Here is a 26955-nt window from a genome sequence, read left to right as displayed (position 1 = left end):
TGCCTCCCGAAGGCAGGGATACCCCTCGGAACCTCATGCCGCGACTTCCCGATTCATGCGGGAAGCCTCGGTCCACACCGGACGCACGCGCAACACCGCGCCTGCGGCCCCGGGCCACCTCGGCAACGAGCACCATCGACGTGACCGTCGGGCCCACCTCGACGAAAGGGTGCGCCGAGGCTACCACCCCAGGCGTGGGGGGCGCTACGACAGCGGGGAGGATCGGAGTCCCTCGCCCGAACCACCCGGTCCGCAGGCCTTCAGTCGGGCCATCCGACGGGCGCCGTTCCCGACCCGGTTCCGACCCCCGACTACTATCACGAAGTACTCGGGGGAAACGAGACCGAAACTGTGGCTCGCGGACTATCGCCTGGCCTGCCAACTGGGTGGAACGGGCGACGACAACCTCATCATCCGTAACCTCCCCCTGTTCCTCTCCGACACTGCTCGCGCCTGGTTGGAGCACCTGCCTCCGGGGCAGATCTCCAACTGGGACGACTTGGTCCAAGCCTTCGCCGGCAATTTCCAGGGCACATACGTGCGCCCCGGGAATTCCTGGGACCTTCGGAGCTGCCGACAGCAGCCGGGCGAGTCGCTCCGGGACTACATCCGGTGATTCTCGAAGCAGCGCACCGAGCTGCCCAACATCACCGACTCGGATGTCATCGGCGCGTTCCTTGCCGGCACCACCTGTCGCGACCTGGTGAGTAAGTTGGGTCGCATGACCCCCACCAGGGCGAGCGAGCTGATGGACATCGCCACCAAGTTCGCCTCTGGCCAGGAGGCGGTCGAGGCTATCTTCCGAAAGGACAAGCGGCCCCAGGGCCGCCCATCGGAAGAGGCTCCCGAGGCGTCTACTCCGTGCGGCGCCAAGAAGAAGGGCAAGAAGAAGTCGCAATCGAAACGCGACGCCGCTGACGCGGACCTTGTCGCCGCCGCCGAGTACAAGAACCCTCGGATGCCCCCCGGAGGTGCAAACCTCTTCGACAAGATGCTCAAGGAGCCGTGCCCCTACCATCAGGGGCCCGTCAAGCACACTCTCGAGGAGTGCGTCATGCTTCGGCGCCACTTCCACAGGGCCGGGCCACCCGCGGAGGGTGGCAGGGCCCACGACGACGACAAGAAAGAAGATCACCAAGCAGGAGAGTACCCCGAGGTCCGCGACTGCTTCATGATCTACGGTGGGCATGCGGCGAATGCCTCGGCTCGGCATCGCAAGCAAGAGCGCCGGGAGGTCTGCTCGGTGAAGGTGGCGGCGCCAGTCTACCTAGACTGGTCCGACAAGCCCATCACCTTCGACCAGGCTGACCACCCCGACCACGTGCCGAGCCCGAGGAAATACCCGCTCGTCGTCGACCCCGTCATCGGCGACGTCAGGCTCACCAAGGTCCTGATGGATGGGGGCAGCTGCCTCAACATCATCTACGCCGAGACCCTCAAGCTCCTGCGCGTCGATCTGTCCTCCGTCCGAGCAGGCGCTGCGCCCTTCCACGGGATCATCCCTGGGAAGCGCGTCCAGCCCCTCGGGCGACTCGACCTCCCCGTCTGCTTCGGAACGCCCTCCAACTTTCGAAGGGAGACCTTGACGTTCGAGGTGGTCAGGTTTTGAGGAACCTACCACGCGGTACTGGGAAGGCCATGCTACGCCAAGTTCATGGCCGTCCCCAACTACGCCTACCTGAAGCTCAAGATGCCGGGCCCCAACGGGGTCATCACCGTCGGTCCCACGTACAAACACGCATTCGAATGCGACGTGGAGTGCGTGGAGTACGCCGAGGCCCTCGCCGAGTCCGAGGCCCTCATCGCCGACCTGGAGAACCTCTCCAAAGAGGTGCCAGATGTGAAGTGTCATGCCGGCAACTTCGAGCCAGCAGAGACGGTTAAGGCCATCCCTCTCGACCCCCGTGGCGACACCTCCAAGCAGATCCGGATCGGTTCCGGGCTCGACCCCAAATAGGAAGCAGTGCTCGTCGACTTTCTCCGCGCAAACGCCGACGTCTTTGCGTGGAGTTCCTCGGACATGCCCGGCATACCGAGGGATGTCGCCGAGCACTCGCTGGATATTTGGGCCGGAGCCCGACCCGTCAGGCAGCCTCTGCGCCGATTCGACGAGGAGAAGCGCAGAGCGATAGGCGAGGAGATCCACAAGCTAATGGCAGCAGGGTTCATCAAAGAGGTATTCCATCCCGAATGGCTTGCCAACCCTGTGCTTGTGAGGAAGAAAGGGGGGAAATGGCGGATGTGTGTAGACTACACTGGTCTCAACAAAGCATGTCCGAAGGTTCCCTACCCTCTACCTCGCATCGATCAAATCGTGGATTCCACTGCTGGGTGCGAAACCCTGTCCTTCCTTGATGCCTACTCAGGGTATCACCAAATCCGGATGAGAGAGTCCGACCAGCTCGCGACTTCTTTCATCACGCCGTTCGGCATGTACTGCTATGTCACCATGCCGTTCGGTTTGAGGAATGCGGGCGCGACGTACCAGCGGTGCATGAACCATGTGTTCGGCGAACACATCGGTCGCACAGTCGAGGCCTACGTCGATGACATCGTAGTCAAGACAAGGAAGGCTTCCGACCTCCTCTCCGACCTTGAAGTGACATTCCGATGTCTCAAGGCGAAAGGAGTCAAGCTCAATCCCGAGAAGTGTGTCTTCGGGGTGCCCCGAGGCATGCTCCTGGGGTTCATCGTCTCCGAGCGAGGCATCGAAGCCAACCCGGAGAAGATCGCAGCCATCACCAGCATGGGACCCATCAAGGACTTAAAAGGCGTACAGAGGGTCATGGGATGTCTTGCGGCCCTGAGCCGCTTCATCTCACGCCTCGGCGAAAGAGGTCTGCCTCTGTACCGCCTCTTAAGGAAGGCCGAGTGTTTCGCTTGGACCCCTGAGGCCGAGGAAGCCCTCGGGAACCTGAAGGCGCTCCTTACAAAGGCGCCTGTCTTGGTGCCCCCAGCTGATGGAGAAGCCCTCTTGGTCTACGTCGCCGCTACCACTCAGGTGGTTAGCGTCGCGATTGTAGTCGAGAGGTAAGAAGAAGGGCATGCGTTGCCCGTTCAGAGGCCAGTCTACTTCGTCAGCGAAGTACTGTCCGAGACCAAGATCCGCTACCCGCAAGTTCAGAAGCTGCTGTATGCTGTGATCCTGACAAGGTGGAAGTTACGACACTACTTCGAGTCTCATCCAGTAACTGTGGTGTCATCCTTCCCCCTGGGGGAGATCATCCAGTGCCGAGAGGCTTCGGGTAGGATCGCGAAGTGGGCGGTGGAAATCATGGGCGAGACAATCTCGTTCGCCCCTCGGAAGGCCATCAAGTCCCAGGTGTTGGCGGACTTCGTGGCCGAATGGGTCGACACCCAGCTGCCGACGGCTCCGATCCAACCGGAGCTCTGGACCATGTTTTTCGACGGGTCGCTGATGAAGACGGGAGCCGGCGCGGGCCTGCTCTTCATCTCGCCCCTTGGGAAGCACCTACGCTACGTGCTCCGCCTCCATTTCCCGGCGTCCAACAATGTGGCCGAGTACGAGGCTCTGGTCAACGGGTTGCGGATCGCCATCGAGCTAGGGGTCAGATGCCTCGATGCCCGCGGTGACTCACAGCTCGTCATCGACCAAGTCATGAAGAACTCCCACTGCCGCGACCCGAAGATGGAGGCCTACTGCGATGAGGTTCGGCGCTTGGAAGACAAGTTCTTCGGGCTCGAGCTCAACCACATCGCTCGACGCTACAACGAAACTGCGGACGAGCTGGCTAAAATAGCCTCGGGGCGAACGACGGTTCCCCCGGACGTCTTCTCCCGGGATCTGCATCAACCCTCTGTCAAGATCGACGACGCTCCCGAGCCCGAGGCACCCTCGGCACAGCCCGAGGTACCCTCGGCCCCCGAGGGCGAGGCACTGGACGTCGAGGAAGGGCAGAGCGGGGCCACGCCTGATCGAGATTGGCAGGCCCCGTACCTGCAATATCTCCACCGAGGAGAGCTACCCCTCGACCAAGCCGAGGCTCGGCGGGTAACGCGACGCGCTAAGTCGTTCGTTTTGCTGGGCGACGAGGAGGAACTCTACCACCGCAGCCCCTCGGGCGTCCTCCAGCGATGCATCTCCATCGCCGAAGGTCAGGAACTCCTGCAACAAATACACTCGGGGGCTTGCGGCCATCATGCAGCACCCCGAGCCCTTGTCGGGAATGCTTTCCGGCAAGGCTTCTACTGGCCAACGGCGGTGGCTGACGCCACTAGAATTGTCCGCACCTGCGAAGGGTGCCAATTCTATGCGAAGCAGACCCGCCTGCCCGCTCAGGCTCTGCAGACGATACCCATCACCTGGCCCTTTGCTGTATGGGGTCTGGACCTCGTCGGTCCCTTGCAGAAGGCGCCCGGGGGCTACACGCACCTGCTGGTCGCCATCGACAAATTCTCCAAGTGGATCGAGGTCCGACCCCTGAACAGCATCAGGTCCGAGCAGGCGGTGGCGTTCTTCACCAACATCATCCATCGCTTCGGGGTCCCAAACTCCATCATCACCGACAACGGTACTCAGTTCACCGGCAAAAAATTCTTGGATTTTTGCGAAGATCACCACATCCGGGTGGACTGGGCCGCCGTGGCTCATCCCATGTCGAATGGGCAAGTGGAGCGTGCCAACGGCATGATTCTACAAGGGCTCAAGCCTCGGATTTACAACGACCTCAACAAGTTCGGCAAGCGATGGATGAAGGAACTGCCCTCGGTGATCTGGAGCCTGAGGACAACGCCAAGCCGGGCCACGGGTTTCACGTCGTTCTTCCTGGTCTACGGGGCCGAGGCCATCTTGCCCACTGACCTGGAATACGGCTCCCCGAGGACGAGGGCCTACAACGATCAAAGCAACCGAGCTAGCCGAGAAGAATCGCTGGACCAGCTGGAGGAGGCTCGGGACAAGGCCTTACTACACTCGGCGCGGTACCAGCAGTCCCTGCGACGCTACCACGCCCGAGGGGTCCGGTCCCGAGACCTCCAGGTGGGCGATCTGGTGCTTCGGCTGCGGCAGGACGCCCGAGGGAGGCACAAGCTCACGCCCCCCTGGGAGGGGCCATTCTTCATCCCCAAAGTCCTGAAGCCCGGAACATACAAGCTGGCCAACAATCAAGGCGAGATCTACGGCAACGCCTGGAACATCAAACAGCTACGTCGCTTCTACCCTTAAGATGTTTTCAAGTTGTTCGTATACCTCGCACCCACGCAAAGTTTAGTCATCAAGGAAGGGTCGGCCTCGCCTCGGCAGAGCCCGACCCTCCCTCGGGGGCTAAAAGGGGGGAGACCCCCTCTGCGTCGAATTTTTCCCTCGAAAAAAGATCTCTTTTTAGCAGAATTTCTTTCGTGCTTTTTGACTACTTCGAAAAGCGGATCCTGGAAACGACGGAGTACACGTAAGCAGCCAAGACTGACCGAGCCGAGGGACTCCTACGCCTCTGGGATACGGATACCTCACTCATCACCTTCTGCGATAAGTAACTCGCGTTCGGATAAAGCGACTCCGTGGACCGGACAAGTCTTCACGTTCGGAAGCTCTTCTACCAAAGTGGTCCTTCAAGCTTTCTCGACTAAGTCGGAGACAGGGCCTCATGGACGGGTGAAGGTACGCGTAAGCGGCAAGGCCGACCGAGCCGAGGGACTCCTACGCCTCCGGGATACGGATACCTCACTCATCACCTTCCGCGAGAAGCAACTCTCGCCCGCACAAACATCCCTGTTACCGACGAAAAGTCCAGATGCTCGGAATAAGGGGAAAAGAGACGCAGCTTTACAAGTGCAGCGAGGGTGTGTTTTCTGGCCTCAACGGCCGCAGAAGGCACACGCTACAAGACGATCTGATCCTGCAGGCTCGGGTCTTCACGCTGAAGGGGGCCGTAGCACCCTCGGCATCGACGACGTCTTTAGCAAGGTCCAACCCAACCTCGGACGGCGGCGCGGTCCAGGGACTTCTCCGGGAATCCGGCCCGAGCAGGCGGCTCGGCCGGCTACCCCCGGGGCCTCGGCCAACCATCTTCCAAGGGCGCTAGCCCGACCCGAGGCCTCGGCTGATCGACTCCAGCGTCGGATCCGCTGACGGACAACCCGGCTAGGCTCCGGCCAACCAGGTTCCCATTTTCGAGCCAACTCCGCTTCTGGCGGGAGAAGCGGACGACGCTTCGCCTTCGCCGTAATAACCGCGCCAAAAAAGGTACGCCACGTCGTTCGATTTCGTATCCTTTTCCTTTTTTCCTCTTTCTCTATCTCTTACAACAGGGACCGGGAAAGGGGGATACCCCGAAAAGGATCCTTCCCTGTAAAGGAACCAGGCTCCGAGCCCCCCCTACTGATCAGAGGTTCGAAGGCTGGCCCTCCGAAGGGTTCAACAGTCGCCTCAGATCGCGTGGGCCCGACACCCACTACTGGTCAGGGGTTCGAAGGCCGGCCCCCCGAAGGGCTCCATGGCCGCCTCAGGCTACTCGGGCTCCGCGCCCATTACTGATCAGAGGTTCGAAGGCTGGCCCCCGAAGGGTTCACAGTCGCCTCAGACGCCGAGCGAGGGATGACCAGGGGTACGTTCGATACATAACCGAGGCTCGGGCTGCGCTCCCGAGGTACCCTAGGACATTTCCGAGACCAGCGGGAGCGATCTTGTAACGGAATCCCATCGGAGGGAGGCATCGAGCCCTCGGACCCCGTCGCCAGGGGACCGGGTCCGGCAGATCACCCGCAGGTACTTTTGGGCGTGCCTCTAGGCCCCTAGCCGACCCCCAACGAACGGGGCACAGACGTCCACTCGGATTACCTGCTTGCAGCTCACCGGAGACACCATGTTCGGTGCCCATCGAGGGTAACATGGCGCACTCCCCCCCTCCTCCTTGCGGAAAGGCGACGTAGGGGCGTATGCAAAAAGTCGAGTCTGTCCCTGATCGTCCTCTCGCCCTGTGCGGAGGCTCGGGGGCTGCTCTCGCAGACCCGGCTCCGGCCGAACCGTTGACAGCATCAACATACCAGCCCGAGAACTTGGGCCCCGACCGTGCACCCGGGCTACGGCCAGTTCGCATGAGGGAACGACCAGACCAGCCGAAGCGTTACGCAAGGCATTAAGACCTCGAAGGAGTGAAACCACTCCTCCGAGGCCTCGGGGGCTACACCCGGCGGGTGCGCTCGCGCGCACCCACCGGAATAAAATGCAACTGAGGAAGGCTGGTCCCCTTGCAAAAAAGTGCGACGAAAGCCTCCAAGCGAGTGCTAACACTCCCTTCGAGGCTCGGGGGCTACTGTCGGGGACCATAATTAGGGGTACCCTCAAGACGCCTAATTCTCAGCTGGTAACCCCCATCAGCATAAAGCTGCAGAGGCCTGATGGGTGCGATTAAGTCAGGGATCAGTCCATACGAGTGACTCGATCACGCTTCACCCGAGCCTAGCCTCGGACTCGGGCAGCCGACCTCGAGGGACTTCCGTCTCGCCCGAGGCCCCCCTTTTAACGGCGGACACATCTCCGGCTCGCCCGAGGCCTTGGCTTCGCTAAGAAGCAACCCTGACTAAATCGCCGCACCGACTGACCGAGTTGCAGGGGCATGTAACGCAAAGGTGGCCTGACACCTCTATCCTGACGCGCGCCCCCCGGCAGAGCCGAAGTGACCGCCGTCACTCTGCTGCTCCACTGACCGGTCTGACAGAAGGACAGCGCCGCCTGCGCCACTCCGACTGCAGTGCCACTCGACAGAGTGAGTCTGACAGGCAGTCAGGCCTCACCAGGGGCGCCATAGGGAACTCCGCTCCGCCCGACCCCAGGGCTCGGACTCGGGCTAAGACCCGGAAGACGGCGAACTCCGCTCCGTCCGACCCCAGGGCTCGGACTCGGGCTAAGACCCGGAAGACGGCGAACTCCGCTCCGCCCGACCCCAGGGCTCGGACTCGGGCTAAGACCCGGAAGACGGCGAACTCCGCTCCGCCCGACCCCAGGGCTCGGACTCGGGCTAAGACCCGGAAGACGGCGAACTCCGCTCCGCCCGACCCCAGGGCTCGGACTCGGGCTAAGACCCGGAAGACGGCGAACTCCGCTCCGCCCAACCCCAGGGCTCGGACTCGGGCTAAGACCCGGAAGACGGCGAACTCCGCTCCGCCCGACCCCAGGGCTCGGACTCGGGCTAAGACCCGGAAGACGGCGAACTCCGCTCCGCCCAACCCCAGGGCTCGGACTCGGGCTAAGACCCGGAAGACGGCGAACTCCGCTCCGCCCGACCCCAGGGCTCGGACTCGGGCTAAGACCCGGAAGACGGCGAACTCCGCTCCGCTCGACCCCAGGGCCCGGACTCGGGCTCGGCCCCGGAAGACGACGAACTCCGCCTCGCCCGACCCCAGGGCTCGGACTCCGCCCTGGCCTCTGCCGAACGACTTCCGCCTCGCCCGACCCAGGGGCTCGGACTCGGCCTCGGCAACGGAAGACAAATTCGACCCCAGCTTCGGAGGAGCCCCCACGTCGCCTGGCCTCGGGCCCGGGCCCGCCACGTCAACAGAGAGCGCCATCACCACTCTACCCCGAGCCGACTCGGGCCGCAGAGAACAAGACCAGTGTCCCATCTGACCAGCTCCGCCAGATAGGCAATGATGGCGCCTCCCAAGCTCTATGACGGCGGCGGCTCTCAGCTCTCTTACGGAAGCAGGTGGACGTCAGCAAGGACTCGACCGCTCCGACAGCTGTCCTTCCGCCAAGCTCCGTTGCTCCTCCGACAGCCACGACATCACACCAGCAGGGTGCCAAGATCTCTCCGGCTGCCACATTGGCATGTACTTAGGGCGCTAGCTCTCCCTCCGCTAGACACGTAGCACTCTGCTACACCCCCCATTGTACACCTGGATCCTCTCCTTACGACTATAAAAGGAAGGACCAGGGCCTTCTTAGATAAGGTTGGCCGCGCGGGACCGAGGACGGGACAGGCGCTCTCTTAGGGCCGCTCGCTTCCCTCACCCGCGTGGACGCTTGTAACCCCCCTACTGCAAGTGCACCCGACCTGGGCGCGGGACGAACACGAAGGCCGCGGGACTTCCACCTCTCTCACGCCCGTCTCCGGCCACCTCGCCTCTCCCCCCTTCGCGCTCGCCCACGCGCTCGACCCATCTGGGCTGGGGCACGCAGCACACTCACTCGACGGCTTAGGGACCCCCCGGTCTCGAAACGCCGACAGTATTAATTTACCTGTAATTTCGTGGTCGAACAAGAATATTTTATGATAAGCAATTAATGCATTATCCGACAAGTATCCGATATCCGATCAAATAATATTCGTATCTGTCACTTATCCGCCCGGATAAATATCCGGTCCCTGTATCCGTATCCGTCTCGTTTCTAACTATCCATATCCGATCCCGAATCCATTTTAAATACATTAGGGTAGGATACAGGATGAGCTACTATCCATCCGTATCCGCCCGTTTTCACCCCTAGACTAATGGCTCCCAAGTGGAGCAAGTTGATCTTGATGAGGTAGATGATGAAGAGGCTTCATGCGTCGCGCTAAGGAACATGTCCATTGGGGATGTGTGTCCTAAGGAATCCGAAGAGCTCACACAAGAACAAGATCAATCGTCATCTTCCATGCAAGCATCTCCACCAACTCAAGATGAGGATCAAGCTCAAGATGATGAAAATGAAGATCAAGAAGAGCCACCTCAAGAGGAGGACAATGATCAAGGGGGAGATGTCAATGATCAAGACAAGGAAGATGATCAGGGTCCAAGACCGCCACACCCAAGAGTCCACCAAGCGATACAAAGAGATCACCCCGTGAACTCCATCCTCGGTGATATTCATAAGGGGGTAACCACTCGATCTCGTGTCGCTCATTTTTGTGAACATTACTCTTTTGTGTCTTCTATTGAGCCATACAGGGTAGAAGATGCATTAAGAGATTCGGATTGGGTGTTGGCAATGCAAGAGGAACTCAACAACATCACGAGGAATGAGGTATGACATTTAGTTCCACGTCCTAATCAAAATGTTGTAGGAACCAAGTGGGTATTCCGCAACAAGCAAGATGAGCATGGTGTGGTGACAAGGAATAAAGCCCGGCTTGTAGCCAAGGGCTATTCACAAGTCGAAGGTTTGGATTTCGGTGAAACCTATGCACTCATAGCTAGGCTTGAGTCAATTCGTATATTACTTGCCTATGCTACTTACCATGGCTTCAAGCTCTATCAAATGGATGTGAAAAGTGCCTTCCTCAATGGACCAATCAAGGAAGAGGTCTATGTTGAGCAACCTCCCGGCTTTGAAGACAGTGAGTACCCTAACCATGTCTATAAACTCTCTAAGGCGCTTTATGGGCTCAAGCAAGCCCCAAGAGCATGGTATGAATGCCTAAGAGATTTCCTCATCACTAATGGTTTCAAAGTCGGCAAAACTGATCCTACACTCTTTACTAAAACTATTGCAAATGATTTGTTTGTATGCCAAATTTACGTTGATGATATCATATTTGGGTCTACTAACAAATCTACTTGTGAAGAGTTTAGTAGGATAATGATTCAAAAATTCGAGATGTCTATGATGGGGGAGTTGAAGTATTTCTTAGGATTTCAAGTGAAGCAACTCCAAGAGGGCACCTTCATCAGCCAAACCAAGTACACTCAAGATATACTTACCAAGTTTAGAATGAAGGATGTCAAGCCCATCAAGACACCCATGGGAACCAATGGGCATCTCGACCTCAACACGGGAGGTAAATGAAAGGGAAAATGTGCCCTTGGGCCATTTCTAAGTATTTTGGTGACTAAGTGTCCAACAAAAATGGTTATGTGTTAAACTATGCCAAATGGTGGACAAAGTGCAAATCAATACAAAGGTATGATTCTAGACTTAGTACATTGGTTTTTGTGTACTAACATATTGGTCTAAGTGCTAGAATCAGAAAAAAGCAAATGGAAAAGACTTGGCTCGAGCAGCCAAGACTCTGCTCAGTCTGGGTGCACCGGACAGTGTCTGGTGCGCCAGGCTGGCTCTGGTGAAAAGGCTGCTCTCGGGAATTGAACGGCGTCGTATGACTATAAATCACCGGACTGTCCGGTGGTGCACCGGACTGTCCGGTGAGCCAACGGTCGCCCGAGCCAACGATCGGTCGCGCAATCCGCGCGTGACACGTGGCCGGGCCAACAGTCTGATGGGGGCACCGGACTGTCCGGTGTGCACCAGACAGTGTCCGATGCGCCAACGGCTCCAAATCGTCAACGGTCGGCCGCGCCAGAATAGGAAAGAAATCTGCACCGGACAGTGTCCGGTGGTGCACCGGACTGTCCGGTGCACCAGTCGACAGAAGGCAAGATTTGCCTTCCTGGATTGCTCTCAACGGCTCCTAGCTGCCTTGGGGCTATAAAAGGAACCCCTAGGCGCATGGAGGAGAACACCAAGCACACTCTAAGCATTCTTGATCATTCACACTCCATCTTTGCGCACTCGATTGGCATTCTTAGTGATTTGAGCTCCGCGTTAGTGGTGAACCTTGTGTTATTCATTTGAGCTCAAGTCTTGGTTGTGTGTGTGCGTATTGCTGTGGACTTGTGTGTGTTGCTTTTCCCACTCTTACATCTATGCTTCTTTGTGATAATCTCATTGTAAGGGCGAGAGACTCCAAGTTGTGGCGATTCCTCGCAAACGAGAAAAAGTAAAAGAAAAGGAACACCGTGGTATTCAAGTTGATCATCGGATCACTTAAAAGGAGTTGAGTGCAACTCTCGTCCATTGGGACGCCACAACGTGGACTAGGCAAGTTTTGTACTTGGCCGAACCAAGGGATAAATCTCTGTGTCTCTTGTGCCTGTTCTCACTGTGTCATTTGTGGTTCACAAGAGCTCTCCTTAGCCACTTGATTTTATTGTGCTAACACTTAATCAAGTTTGTGGCTTTAAGTTTCAAGTTTTTACAGGATCACCTATTCACCCCCCCTCTAGGTGCTCTCAGTAAATCCGTAGATCAAAAGGTATACCGGTCGATGATATGATCTTTACTCTATTTATGTGCATCTCGACCGGATATTATGCTTTCTGTATGCATGTGTGCAAGATTCCAAGCCATCCTAAGGAAGTTCACCTTAGGGCCGTGAAAAGAATCTTGAGATATTTAGTTCATACACCTAAGTTTAGTCTTTGGTACCCCAAGGGATCCACTTTTGATTTCATAGGTTATTCAGATGCTGATTGGGCAGCGTGTAAAATTGATAGGAAGAGCACATCAGGGACTTGTTAGTTCTTGGGAAGATCCCTGGTGTCTTGGGCTTCAAAGAAACAAATTCAGTAGCTCTTTCTACCGCCGAAGCCGAGTACATTGCCGCAGTGCATTGTTGCGCGCAATTGCTTTGGATGAGGCAAACCCTTAGGGACTATGGCTACAAATTAACCAAAGTCCCTCTCCTATGTGATAATGAGAGTGCAATCCGCATGGTGGATAATCCCATTGAGCACAGCCGCACTAAGCACATAGCCATTCGACATCACTTTTTGAGGGATCACCAACAAAGGGGGATATCGAGATTGCTTATGTTAGCACCAAAGATCAATTAGCCTATATCTTTACCGAACCACTAGATGAGAAAACCTTTACCAAACTTAGGAATGAGCTAAACATTCTTGATTCTAGGAACTTTGATTGATACTTTGCACACATAGCTCATTTCTGTATCTTTGATCATATCTCTTTCATGTGCTATGACTAATGTGTTTTCAAGTCAACTCTTATGCTAAATCATAGATTGAAAGGGAAATGGAGTCCTCGGCGAAGACAAGGCTTCCACTCCAGTCTACCGGTATCATTTACCCTTCGCATTCACTCCGCACCGCTCTCCACTTTGGTATAATCTTCACTCATATTTATTTGCACCATTGGGGAGAAAGTAAAAGGGCTCTAACGACTCCGTTTTTGGCGATTAATGCCAAAGGGAGAGAGAGTATTAGCCCAAAGCAAAAGGACCGCACCACCATGCCAACCAATTTCAAAAAAATTCGAAACAAGTTTAAGTTTTTAAATGTTCTTCAATTGGTATCTTTGAAATTAGTATTCCTCTAAGAAATTCTATCTCAATTGGTAACTATATTATTAAGGAGGAGTTTTTCAAAAATTTGGTATCTAAAATATTTGATCTTTTTAATTGATAAAACCCTCTTGAACACTAAGAGGAGAATTTCATTAAGGGGGAGTTTTGTTTAGTCAAAGGAAAAACATTTGAAACAGGGGGAGAAAATTTCAAATCTCAAAATGCTTCTCGAAATCTTATTCATATACCTTTGACTATTTGCAAAAAGACTTGAAAAGAATTTCCAAAAACATTTGCAAAAACAAAACAAGTGGTGCAAGTGTGGCCCAAAATGGTAAAAGAAAGAAAGCAATCCATGCATATCTTATGAAAGTTTAAATTGGTTTAATTCAAAGCAACCTTTGCACTTACCTTATGCAAACTAGTTCAATTATACACTTATATATTTGCTTTGGTTTGTGTTGGCATCAATCACCAAAAAGGGGGAGATTGAAAGGGAAATAGGGTCAAACCTTTTCCTAAATGATTTTGGTGGTTGAATTGCCCAACACAAATAATTGGACTAACTAGTTTGCTCTAGATTATAAGTTCTACAGGTGCCAAAGGTTCAACACAAACCAATAAAAAGTCCAAGATAGGGTTCAAAAAGAAAGGAGCAAAACGAACCAAAGGCTGACATGGTCTGGCGCACCGGACAGTGTCCGGTGCACCAGGGTGAATCAACTCAAACTCGCCACATTCGGGTTTCTGGAAAAGCCACTCCGCTATAATTCACCGGACTGTCCGGTGTGGCACCGGACTGTCCGGTGTGCCAGAAGTGCAACGGCTACAGCGTAACGGTCGACTCCAACGGAAACCTGTAAAAGCGCTACAGTGCGCGGACAGTGCGCGCAGAGTCAGAGCAGGCGCCAGAAGGTGCACTGGACAGTGAACAGTATCTGTCCGGTGCACCACCGGACTGTCCGGTGCACCACCGGACTGTCCGGTGCACCCAACTGTCAGAGCTCCAACGGTCGAACCCTAACGGTTGGGTGACGTGGCTAGCGCACCGGACAGTCTGGTACGCCCATCGACAGACAGCCTCCTCAACGGCCATTTTGGTGGTTGGGGCTATAAATACCCCCAACCAGGGGCGGAGCCAAAGGGGGGGCCAGCAGGGGCCATGGCCCTGCCCAAGGCTGCGATGCGTGCGGATGTATATATATATATATATATAGTCTATTTTTTGTGTAGTCTAAATATATATAATTTAGATTTTGTGCAGCATAATTAATCAAATGTTTAATATAATGGTTGGTAATATATAATCCATAACTCTCTTGTAGTATGTCAATCAAAGTTTAATAGAGACAGAAAAGCTCACTCGGTCTAGGTGACCGTTTGAGAGAGGGAAAGGGTTGAAAGAGACCCGGTCTTTGTGACCACATCAACGGGGAGTAGGTTTGCAAGAACCGAATCTCGGTAAAACAAATCACCGTGTCATTCGCTTTATTTGCTTGTGATTTATTTTCGCCCTCTCTTTCGGACTCGATTATATTTCTAACGCTAACACGGCTTGTAGATTGTGCTTAAAGTTTATAAATTTCAGATTTGCCTATTCACCCCCCTCTAGGCGACTTTCACTACTGAACCAGGCTAGGAAGATATTGTGTTTGTTGGCTGCATATGGAATAAAAAATAAAGATTAAAATATTTCTAATAAAATTTATGTAACAAGTGTGGTCTAGTTTTGTTGATAAAATGTAAAGAACACGGTGATGGAATCGGTTTACTAAATAAAAAACACATCTCGATTATCGTGTTTATATCCGTCCCACTTGTAGGGGTGTAATCGGTACGGATATTATCCGAGCATCCAATCGTCCGAAGAGGTCAATTATACGGATGGATAGTTTTTCAAATATTCATAGAAAATTCAGATTTCACATATGAATTCGGATAGTACAGTTTGGATATCGGATATGGATATGGGATGATTAATATTCGTCGGATTTCGGATATCCGGATATCTTCTCAGATTTCTTTCCGAATTTCAGATATCCGGATATCTTCCCAAATATCTTACCAAATTTCGGATATTCATATAGTTACATCTAGAATCATTCTAAGTATTTAAGTTTCAACATAATCAATACTTCAATTTATCAATTTAGGGACTTGAGGTTGTATTCTTATAAAATACTTATTGGTGCTGGTAAATTATTTGCAAATTTTGGTCGAAAATAAAATATTTTATGAATTTAATTTTATATTTTGATAATTTTCTATAGAATAATAATATTACATAAATAGTCTTAGAAATTTATGAAATTTGACGGAGGGGCAATATATGTCCATATAACACCCTAAAAATGTTTGGACCATAAAATCTATTAAATGTCAGCATTTCTTTCAATTCACTTCCACTTGTTGCATGACTTACATGTGAAATCACCCTAAGTATCCAAATTTCAACATAATCAATACTTCACTTCATCATTTTCATATGGAAACTTATGGTTATCTTCTTATAGGACATTTATTAGTTTTGGTAACTTATTTATAATTTCCGGTCGACATTAGAATATTTTATGGATTTAATTGCATTTTAATGGTTTTATGGAGGAAGAAATTAATTATACACAAATAGCATAAAAATTCATGAATTTGACGGAGTGGTAACATATGTCCACATAGAATTATAAAAAATGTTTGGACCATAAATTCCATGCATAAGGTGCTAGTGATTCTTTCATTTCACTTTCACTTATTGTGTGGGTTACATGTGAATCGCCATAAGTATCCAAATTTCAACATAATCAATACTTCACTTTATCATTTTCACGTAGGGACTTGAGGTTATCTTCTCAAAGAATGTTTATTGGTCCTGATAAGTTATTAGAAATTTTCATTCGACGCTAGAATATTTTATGGATTTAATTGTATTTTGATGATTTTCTACAGAAAAATAATAATAGGACACAAATGGTCTCAGAAATTCATGAAATTTGACGTAGGGGCAACATACGTCCACATAGCATCCTATAAAATGTTTGAACCATGAAATTTACAAGACGACAACATTTATTTTATTTAACTTCCACTTATCGTGTGAGTTACCTATGAAATCACCGTAAGTATCCAATGTTTTGTGAATTTAATTGCATTTTAACAATTTTCATGGAATTTTATGGAGGTGTAGCATATGTCCACATATAATCCTAAAAAATATTTGGACTCAAGGAGTGGCTAAATGATTACAAGAACTATGATATGTGTGGAATGGTGTCGTACTCGATGTCCGACAAAAATATTTGTTACCGGCGTTATCTGTGTCCGACTAGTTTCAGATTCGACACACGATTATTCATATTTGTTTCCGAGAACATTCGTATTTGTATTCATATTCGAAGCTATCTGTATTAGAATTTGAATCTGAATAAAAATATGAAAACAAATCTAGTTTCGGTGATATCCGTTTGTATTCGATCCGATTACACCCCTATCAGCCTAGCTCGAGAGGAGAGATCCGCGTGCCTACTAGGCCTTGCTCGTAGGTGTTTCGAGAATCGGTTCAGCCTAATTAACCACGGACCTCGTCCAGACAACCGAACACGCGTTGCATATCTAGTGGACCTGGTCCAAAGTTGATGCAACCTACCATTGCAATCACTCCATATGTGAGGGTGTACATAACCCTTCACATGAGATAAAACAAAAACCCATATAGGCTGCTATGAACATACCACACGCACCCATGTCTCGTGTTTTTTCTCGAAATTATTGCGTGATTCGCGACTTTTGCGCTTTGCTAATTTTCTCACATGAAGATGATAACATCGCTGTTTTGCTAGTTTCCAAGGGAAAAAACAGCCCCTATAGTGAAGCTGAGATGTGTAAAATAGGGCTATATCCTTCATTGTGCAGTGGTGCTTTGTTCTTCGCTCCAGCGCGCACGTCGCCGACTCGCCGTCTCTTGGATGGGGAGTTGGGGAGATGCTGCAAAAACTGCCTCGATGGATAGAAGTATGAGGTACATGCATGCAGGTTTTATGGTGCGCAGTGCACTAATCGATAGTCGCCCGATCCATTTGGGTAACTGGAGTGGAGAGCGGAGACGACGATCAAGGATGTTTCAAGACGTCACGACTAACTCAGGAAGCAGTGAAGCACAGCAATGAAAAGACACGCAGGCCTCAAAGGCCCAGAATTTAAAACCATGCATGCTGCGGTGATGGGCTACGGCCGAACACTGTAAAAGATGCAAAAGGCACTCGCGTCTACTGCAGAGTGCACACTTGGCTGATTGCTTCGTGCATGGTGTACTGCGTCGTCGCAACCGCCGCCGCGCCGTCACCGCTCACTAAGGTCGTCCACGGCGAAACGTGCGTTAGCAAATACACCAGTGTACGGGCACTTGCTCTTGGTTGAAGCTCCACTACCGCTTCTGGCGCCGGCCGCTCCACTACGCATGAGGTTCACAGTGCCCGAGTTGAAGCCATGCAGAAAAACTGGAGGCGATGGATCAGTGCGTCCGGCTGTGATCCATTCAGGGAGGAAAAACGCGCGCACGCGCGCAGACACATGCATCACTCAGCCAGCCAGCCGCCCGCCCCGCTTACCCGTCATCGAGTCTACCTCTTATCCAACGACAGCACTAACTACATTGTTGTCACTGGCACACTGACTCACTCCTCAACACTCGCTCGATCTAAACCGCCTCTTATATTTATATAACAGTGGAGCCAGCGCTCGTATATCAACACAACAGTAGCACGTACGTAGCTGTGCGGACTGCAGTGCAGAGGTAGACAAACATGGAGCGCAAATCATTCTCCTGCAGAGACACTGCGAGCTGCCTCGCCCTGCTCGCCGTCGCGCTGTGCCTCGGCGCCGCCACGGTGGCGCGGGGCCAGCTGACGGACGACTTCTACGACGACTGCTGCCCCCAGGCGGAGAACATCGTGAGGGCGCGCGTGTCCGCCGCGATGAAGGCCGAGCCCCGCATGGGCGCCTCCCTGCTCAGGCTCCATTTCCACGACTGCTTCGTCAACGTACGTACGATGATCAAGACGCCACGCACACGCGCTCTGTTCTGTTGAGAGTCATGCGGGCACACAGCGCGAGTGCTCCCAGTCTTGAGCCTAGCTAACTCCCAGCTAAGTATATATGTGTACCGAATATTTGGTCGCTGAAAAGGACTTGCTCGCTGCATGCACGCACGTACACGCAGGGGTGCGACGGGTCGATCCTGCTGGACGGGAACAACACCGAGAAGCTGGCGGGGCCGAACCTGAACTCGGCGCGCGGCTTCGATGTCGTCGACGCCATCAAGGCCGACCTCGAGAAGGCGTGTCCCGGGGTCGTCTCCTGCGCCGACATCCTCGCCATCGCGGCAAAGTACGGAGTGCTGCTGGTGCGTCCCTTCCCTCATGATTTCAGTACTACGATACTTGGTGCTTGGGGCCGGCCATGCATCCATAGATCCGTCGCGCTGAAAAAGAAAACCTGTACTGTACTGTACTGACGCAGAGCGGAGGGCCGGACTACGACGTGCTGCTGGGAAGGAGGGACGGCCTGGTGGCAAACCAGTCCGGCGCCAACAGCAACCTGCCTAGCCCGTTCGATCCCATCAGCACCATCACAAAGAAGTTCAGCGATGTGGGTCTCAACACAACCGACGTGGTCGTTTTATCAGGTACCGTAGTACGCATCTTAATTTCACTGCACAACACTACTTCGTCCCTCTCCGTCCCTACTAGCTGAACTGACCTGGCGTCAGTAAGAGCGATGATGGTGACTGCATAACTAACTGGACGGACGGACACGCACGCAGGAGGCCACACGATCGGGCGAGCGCGGTGCGTGCTGTTCAGCGGCCGGCTGGCCAACTTCTCGGCGACGAGCTCCGTGGACCCGACGCTGAACGCGTCCCTGGCGTCCAGCCTGCAGGCGCTGTGCCGGGGCGGGGACGGCAACCAGACGGCGGCGCTGGACGACGGCTCCGCCGACGCGTTCGACAACCACTACTACCAGAACCTGCTGGGCCAGAGGGGCCTCCTGTCCTCCGACCAGGGCCTCTTCTCCAGCACCGACGGCAGCGCGGCCACCACCAGGGCGCTCGTCCAGGCCTACAGCGCCAGCAGCGAGCGCTTCTTCTGCGACTTCGGCAGGTCCATGCTCAAGATGGGCAACATCCTCCCGCTCACCGGCTCCGCCGGCCAGATCCGCAGCAACTGCCGTGCCATCAACTGAGCTGAGCATGGAACAGCCCGCGTGCAGGTCGTCGAACTGCCATGCATGCACCTCAATCAACAAAAAAAAGTGGGATCGTGACGCGTAGTCATTGTGGTGTGGAGCGTGTTTCGTGTGGCTTAAGCCAGGGTTCATTAATTCATGCATGGTCAATATCACTAGCTATTGGGACGGATGAGTGGTAGCCTGGTAGGTATTCGACTCTCTTCAAACGAACGAGATAGGATCTGTAACTGCCGCGACAGTACCCAACGAATTATCTGTAGGTGCATGCGTTCCCCGATCGATGTTGTTCTCGTGAACAAGCAAGAAGACGGAATAAATAAAAGCATCATCCCTGGTTACTACGCATGTTTGGTTGGCTTCTCCCAGTAGTCCGGCTGCATGAGTTAGGTCGGTGTAAGCTTGGCTTCAGAGATGTGACCAATTTGCTCGCGCCTATAGAGCCTGGCTCAGGATGCTTTAAGTATCGTGGAGCCTGACTCCACATCTGCACGCAGGTAACCAAACACACACCTCACACACGTAGAGCCTGATTAACAACAACCAAACACCAACTCATTGCATCTCGCAATGCAAACACGAGCAAATACAGACAACCAAACACATGTTCTGTGATAAACTTGGGATCCGGCATATGCGCGTGCATTTCCCTGTCACCTAATCGCATCGTGCTCCCCTTTCTGTTCAGTTATGAGAATGATGCCTCGCCTTCTCTCCATAATTGGCTGCCCTGCTACTACATCATTGCACCTATCCTTTGGCGTATAAAGTGGCCAACGTGAACGGTTTACGTACTGTGGTGCAGGAGACGGGATCGCGACCGCCAAACAAGAAATTCCAGCTGCCTTCCGCGATTACATGAGCGAATAGAAATTCAGACCGGTCAGGGTGCCAGCTTTCAGTTAAGGCGTTGTTCGTTTGTCTAAAAATATATCAAAAATCGTTCTAGTTAATCAAAGGTTAATATATCAGGAATCGTTCTAGTTAATTAAAGGTTATATAAATTAGAGAAGCAATCTAAATTATAATGGTTACAGCCGACCATATCATTCCGCGAAAACCGAACGGGGTCTAAACGGTTTTGCAGATAGCCCGATAAGGGCTAGTTTTGGAAATACAATTTTCCAAGGGATTCATATTTTCTGAAGTGAAAATGAACTAATTTATCTTGGTAAAATAAAAATCTCTTAGGCCCCATTCGTTTCGTTGGAATTGAATTCTATTCTAATAATTATAATTTAGACAAAACTAATTGAGTTAATATATTTATTTATGTAATGTATTTGTATGTTATCCTAAATCATATCAGATAGATAGTTATACACTACATTTATGTTATAGAGAAATAAGTAGAAGAGTGTGCTATAAATTGTACATTAGAAAAGTAACATATAAATCTATATAATTAATTTTCATCTCTCGCCCCTATGAATTTGAGATAGGCTTATATATATATATATATATATATATATATATATTGGAAAGTTGTGAAATGTCACATTCCAAAAAAAATAGTCTATTACATTAGTTAAATTCCAATTCCTCAAAATTAAGGGAAACAAACGGACCCTTCGGAAAATTGAGTTCCCAAACTAGCCCTAACTAATTCCAGTTTCCATGGATTGAGTCGGATACAAATGCAGTTTTCACTGGTTTTGGGGCACGTGACTATGTAATTTTCGATTTAAAGGAAACGAAGGGAAAAGATCTGATTAGTTGCTGGCCATTTAGGGCGTGTTTGTGACCCTGTCCCTAGCCAGCTCGGCCCGTTCAACTGGTCCAGGCTGAGGCTAGCCTGTCCCGGCTACTGCAACTCACTTTGTTTGCGCACTTGTACCATATGAGTCTGGCTTAGACGAGCTAGTGTTTGTCACCCAATATGCAGCCGGGCTAGAAGACCAAAACTACCTAAACGCGGAATCCTTGCGCCACGAGCAGCCAGGCTCCCAGGAAACGGACCTTGAGCTCGTTTCTGTAGAGCCGGACTGAGAGGCTAAATTTGCACGCGCACAGCCTGGCTCCCGACCCAGCCAGACGACGCAAACACGGGAGCTGTAGCCCGGGAGTGCAGCCAAGCTGCTGGGCCACGGCGGCAAACACGCCCTTAGGAGCTGATTGGTAGAGCTAGCTACACCAGCTCCAGATTAAAAAAATCAGTTCCACTTCGTCAAAAGACCCATCAAATTCAGATTCGATCACTAATTAAAGTAGTGGATCTCAAGTTTAGATTCAACGTTTTGTTGAAGCTTTTCAAGAACTGCTCCGTGAAATATTATACTACTGTATCTCCTCATGGAGTGAGGTCTATTTCCCCTCCATCCGATCAACCGAGGAAAGAAACGTAGCTGCCTAGCTGTTTTGGAACGTGGCTCTGGCCGCCAGCGCAGTTGCCTAGCTAGTTGGGGACGCCCTCCATCGTCGGTGTGACTGCTTGGATATTTATGAATCAACCCCCTGGTCGTCGGTAAAGACTAGTACCTTGCTAGCTAGAGTCTAGAGAGCACCATCTCGTCGTTGGAGGAAGAAGAAACCAGGGTGAGTTTTTTTTTTTGGACAATGGCATGTGGGTCCTATTCCCTGGATAAAATAGGGTATTATGACCAAAACTTCATTTTGTGGATGTGGAACTTCTATGCAGCTAAAGAGTTATGTGAAGTTGATGTATAACCTAAGCTTGAGTCCTTGGAGTACCAGGCCATTGGCACACTCCATATGTCCATTGGCCTACGGGTGGAATACTCATGTGTGGTATATATCGATCCTGTAGTATTCACTCCACTAATTGAACTTGGTGTTAGTGAAGGGTGAGCTCAAGTCGATGATAATCCGATTGTGCATTGTCAGGAGCCTAGCCGTCAGCGCCCGGCTTTAGTACCACCTCGCTAGCCGGAGGGAGCCGTGGTGAGCTTATAAGCGAGATTTCCCCTCCTCTCACAGCCCGGGTTTTGAGAGCGAGTGAAGGGGCTCGCTTGTGTTAGCCCACGAGCACCGGAAACGCCCAAAGGTGTAACGTTGAGTGGGCTGGGCCGGGAAGGTCGTTGACAATTGGTATCAGAGCCCGGTCAGTCGTCATACCGCCCGAAAAGGGGGATGGGATGTCAGGAGCCTAGCCGTCAGCGCCCGGCTTTAGTACCACCTCGCTAGCCGGAGGGGGCCCCACGAGCACCGGAAACGCCCAAAGGTGTAGCGTTGAGTGGGCTGGGCCGGGAAGGTCGTTGACAATTGGTATCAGAGCCCGGGCAGTCGTCATACCGCCCGAAAAGGGGGATGGGATGTCAGGAGCCTAGCCGTCAGCGCCCGGCTTTAGTACCACCTCGCTAGCCGGAGGAGGCGTGGTGGGTTTTGAGAGCGAGTGAAGGGGCTCGCTTGTGTTAGCCCACGAGCACCGGAAACGCCCAAAGATGTAGCGTTGAGTGGGCTGGGCCGGGAAGGTCGTTGACATGCATATTGAACCAATGCATAATCTCTTATAGGAACTCAATTGACTTAGTTGAACTAAAAATGACTAGTGGCTTGTACTCTATCTATTTCGTGATCTTGTTAATAGAGACAAAGATTTACTCGAAGCCTCTTGGTGCTTTTGCAAGTGGTCTAACCATGTCGAGCCCCAAACATTAGAAGGGCCATCAAGGAGGGATACATATAAGATTATGAGCATGTATGTGTCTTGCTTTGATAAAAATTGATAGCTTTTGCATTGACACACTGAGTCTTCTACGTTTACATCCATTGTTGGCCAATAGTAATCAGATATAAAAACCTTTTTTACTAATGTTCTAAAGGCAACATTATTGTGTCGTAGCACCCTACGTGGATTTCCTTAAGGATTTTCCCTATCCCCCGGAGGTGTAATGCACTTCATAAGTACTCCAAATATTGCGCCCATCGGCCGGTATAGATTGTTGCTAACTATCGCTTGGAGGTGTAATGCACTTCATAAATACGCCACAATCCGAGGGGCTCGTAGATCATGAGTGTTCTACGGTCCAAGAGATTCGTAGGTCATGAGTACTCTGTGGCCCAAGAGATTCGTTGTGGCCCAAAAGGTTCGTAGGTTATGAGTGTGAGCCAGACCAGCACCTCTGCCGTGGCTCAACGTTAGGCGCAATTAATATGGTCGATCATTTATGACCGATCGGTCTTAGGCCAGACGTGAGATCTACTCGAGTGGTTTCCATTCGCCATGCCCGACCCTCCTGTACGGTTTCGCCCAGGCCCGGTGCCGCGGTGTTCGTCCAAAGGTGGATTCTTTCAGGGTAGACATTACATATCTCCTCCATCGTCAGATGCTCTTTCACCAGTGAGCTTGCTAACCGGTGAGTCCTAGGGATCCGGATCATATCTCCCACAAGCCTTCTCTATGAAGTAGATTCTAATTTCTCTAAAATGAACGTATTCAAACTGTCCTAAGATAAATTCTAGATCTAAATTCATTGAGCGATAGAGCTCACCAAATATTCCCTTGCTTGCGATGTGCACATATCCTAAAATCAGCAACTAACGTACTTTCTTGGAATCGTTGCCAGCTTCCAGAGTCCAAACTACCTGCCGATCCATATGGCTGCACAGCCTGCACCTGCCGTTAGCCTTTGACCTGTCTGCCGACAGAGATGAGAGAATCTGCAACTGCAGAAGTGCAAAACAGCCTCTGTATCGGAACAAACCCAGCTACTTTCAGCTACGTAGTACACCGCACAACTACTGCGAGTCTGCAAAGCACGTACAGTACTGGAACACGTCTGTTGCAGATGCTCCCGTTGACTGTGACCTGGGCAGGTGCTCGTGCTCGATCGACCGCACGCACCGAACCTAGCACAGCCATGCATACGCTGCCAAGCAAAATTGCAGTTGCGGAGTGTCTTTTGATCGGCGCACATGCATCTGCATGCATGCCGCCTGCCATCTCTGAAAACGACGCGGCGACGGAAACGTTGCCAGGGAACGCTCGCTCGTCGACCCGAATGAATGGGAATTGTATGATTGCTCATCCTTCAGATCCAAGAAAAGGCGCGCGCTCCCTGTGACCACCTCACGAACTCCGTGGCTATAAGACTCGCCGGGCCATAACACTGAACTGATCGAGTCACATGCTAGCGTGCGTGTGCGTGTGCAACGGCTATACCACCTGCGCGACCCACCGCGAGCGCCCGCAGCTAAGCTAGCTCTCGCTCGCGCGCTCTGGGAGAGGAGAGATCAATGGCGTCCCGTGGCAGCATGACCTGTAGTCTTCAGCTCGCCGTCCTCGTTTCCGCCGCCATCGCGCTCGGGTTCGGCGTCCGGGCCGGCGAGGCGCAGCTGTCCAGCGAGTACTACGGCCAGACGTGCCCCGTCGTGCACCGGGTCGCGCGGCGGGTGCTGAAGAAGGCGCACGAGGCCGACGTCCGCATCTACGCCAGCCTCACCCGCCTCCATTTCCACGACTGCTTCGTGCAAGTAAGAAGCAGCCGGCCCCGTGCCCGTGTTCCGCAGACGGCTGGCCACGACGCCGCGCGCGCGCGCGCGCTTGCCCTTCCCACACGCCGGCCGTGCGTGCGTTCTGAGCCTGCGTCCGCGTGTGTTTGTTTCTTCAGGGCTGCGACGGCTCCATCCTGCTGGACAACAGCTCGAGCATCGTGTCGGAGAAGTTCGCCACGCCCAACAACAACTCGGCGCGCGGGTACCCCGTGGTCGACGCCGTCAAGGCGGCGCTGGAGGAGGCTTGCCCAGGCGTTGTCTCCTGCGCTGACATACTGGCCATCGCCGCCAAGATCTCGGTCGAACTGGTGAGTTTTTCTACCTATCGATCCACCGTTGGTCATCCCCAGTCTACTGTCTCCATCCGCAGAAGAACATAATTCTACCTCAGTACAGTAGGCTCGATGTCACCGTTAATGAGTTGATCTCGACGGAACGCCATTGTACAACAGCAAGCAAACAAACTGTCGGACTGGCATTGTACCTTCTACCTTGCCTTGACCGGGAGGCAGTAGCTGTAGCTCTAGCCTCTAGGCCTGGAGACCTGGAGCAATAGTCCGAACAAAACTCCCGTCGGTGCAAAATAATTGAACTAGTAGCTAGTATGGCCATTAGAGAGATCTACGAGAAGATGACAAAACTGCACGCCTTTTTTTTAAGATTAAAATTAAAAGCATGCAGAAACAGATAGATATCCTAGTACAGTATGACGTGCATATTCACACACGTCAACGTCACGTCACGTCGGCTGCCATCAGCAGGACGTTCGAGGGTCATAGGCGCCCGTCAGTGTCCTCTCCGTGCCACGCTTTAATCCAACACGGCCACATGACGCGTGGTCCCTCCCTTTTCACCATGCGCGCAGTCCGGCGGGCCAAGGTGGCGCGTGCCTCTCGGCCGGCGCGACGGCACCACGGCCAACATCACCGCCGCCAACAACCTCCCGAGCCCCTTCGACAACCTCACTACGCTCCAGCAGAAGTTCGGCGCCGTCGGCCTCGACGACACCGACCTCGTCGCGCTCTCAGGTAAAAAAAAAAGGGGGGGAGAGAAAACCGGCGATGCATGCCTCGTGATTCTTGCACCTGCACAGCACGACACATGGCGTCACAACGACGGCGGATGCATTGCAGGGGCGCACACGTTCGGGCGCGTGCAGTGCCAGTTCGTGACGGCGCGGCTGTACAACTTCAGCGGGACGAACCGGCCGGACCCGACGCTGGACAGGGGGTACCGGGCGTTCCTCTCCCTGCGGTGCCCGAGGGCCGGCAACGCGTCGGCGCTCAACGACCTCGACCCGACCACGCCGGACACCTTCGACAACAATTACTACACCAACATCGAGGCGCGCCGTGGGACGCTGCAGTCCGACCAGGAGCTGCTGTCGACGCCCGGCGCGCCCACGGCGCCGATCGTCGGACGGTTCGCCGCCAGCCAGAAGGAGTTCTTCAGGAGCTTCGCCAGGTCCATGGTCAACATGGGGAACATCCAGGTGCTGACGGGGAGTCAGGGTGAGATCAGGAAGAACTGTAGGATGGTCAACGGAAGCTAGACCCGTCGACGGCACAAGTTACTGGTGAACTGAAAGCAGTTCTGCTGTATGTACGATGCCTCAAACATGTTGATGGGATAATGGTGCGCCGATCGATTTATTTGTCAAGGAGATCCAATAAATTGGTTTTTTGCATTTTTTTTTCAACAAATATATACATGTACTAAAGGTCCGTTTGACAGAGCCATTCAGCTCTAGTTTCACTAGAAAGTAGTATTTTTTAGAGCTGAAGTCATTTCACGAATCGTTATCTTAGAGCTAGAGTTATTTCTTTTATCTTAGAGCCAGAGTTATTTCGCCGTATTAAAGTGTCAGAGCCGATGAAGCTACTATTCATGGTTTATTCTTTACAATTAGTGTTGTAATTAGACTAAATTTAATATTGTCAGCATTCAAACATCTGATATGCCAGTGGTTAAAATTTAGACCATGTAACAAAAAACGACCTAGTTTCATAATTTCATAAACTTCGTCCGAGGCTAATTGGGGGGCCGGAGGCGCAGTCAAGCCCGAGGCCAGTCACGACTCGCTCGAGACCAACGGCGGGCGGGAGATGCAGTCACGCCTCGCCCGACGCCAACCTCGGACGGGAGATCCAGTCACGACTCGTTCGAGGCCAACGGCGGGTGGGAGACGCAGTCACAACTCGTCTGAGGGCAACCCCGGGCGAGAGAGGTAGTCACGACTCAT

General features: G+C 52.6%; 2 protein-coding genes across 3 annotated transcripts; both read left to right on the top strand.

The window, feature by feature from the left end:
• Nucleotides 1-17781: 17781 nt before the first annotated feature.
• Nucleotides 17782-19607, top strand: LOC100280077 (Peroxidase 59). The gene is made up of 4 exons (NM_001153017.1): nucleotides 17782-18055; nucleotides 18235-18417; nucleotides 18534-18699; nucleotides 18838-19607. Exons 1-4 carry the CDS (start codon nucleotides 17819-17821, stop codon nucleotides 19254-19256), a joined length of 1005 nt encoding a protein of 334 aa, NP_001146489.1. The 5' UTR covers nucleotides 17782-17818; the 3' UTR covers nucleotides 19257-19607.
• Nucleotides 19608-24200: 4593 nt separating this feature from the next.
• Nucleotides 24201-26500, top strand: LOC100192603 (Peroxidase 53). Of its 2 annotated transcripts, XM_008681241.2 has the most exons (4): nucleotides 24201-24692; nucleotides 24830-25021; nucleotides 25579-25741; nucleotides 25847-26500. In XM_008681241.2, exons 1-4 carry the CDS (start codon nucleotides 24456-24458, stop codon nucleotides 26263-26265), a joined length of 1011 nt encoding a protein of 336 aa, XP_008679463.1. In that variant the 5' UTR covers nucleotides 24201-24455; the 3' UTR covers nucleotides 26266-26500. The 2 variants fall into 2 exon arrangements, with proteins under 2 accessions (XP_008679463.1, NP_001131290.1); NM_001137818.1 differs by having other exon boundaries at nucleotides 24369-24692; nucleotides 25579-26399.
• Nucleotides 26501-26955: the final 455 nt, after the last annotated feature.

The sequence above is a fragment of the Zea mays genome, chromosome 1, assembly GCF_902167145.1.
Source record: "Zea mays cultivar B73 chromosome 1, Zm-B73-REFERENCE-NAM-5.0, whole genome shotgun sequence".
Classification (NCBI taxonomy): domain Eukaryota; kingdom Viridiplantae; phylum Streptophyta; class Magnoliopsida; order Poales; family Poaceae; genus Zea; species Zea mays.
This window is presented reverse-complemented; position numbering and strand designations above follow the sequence as displayed.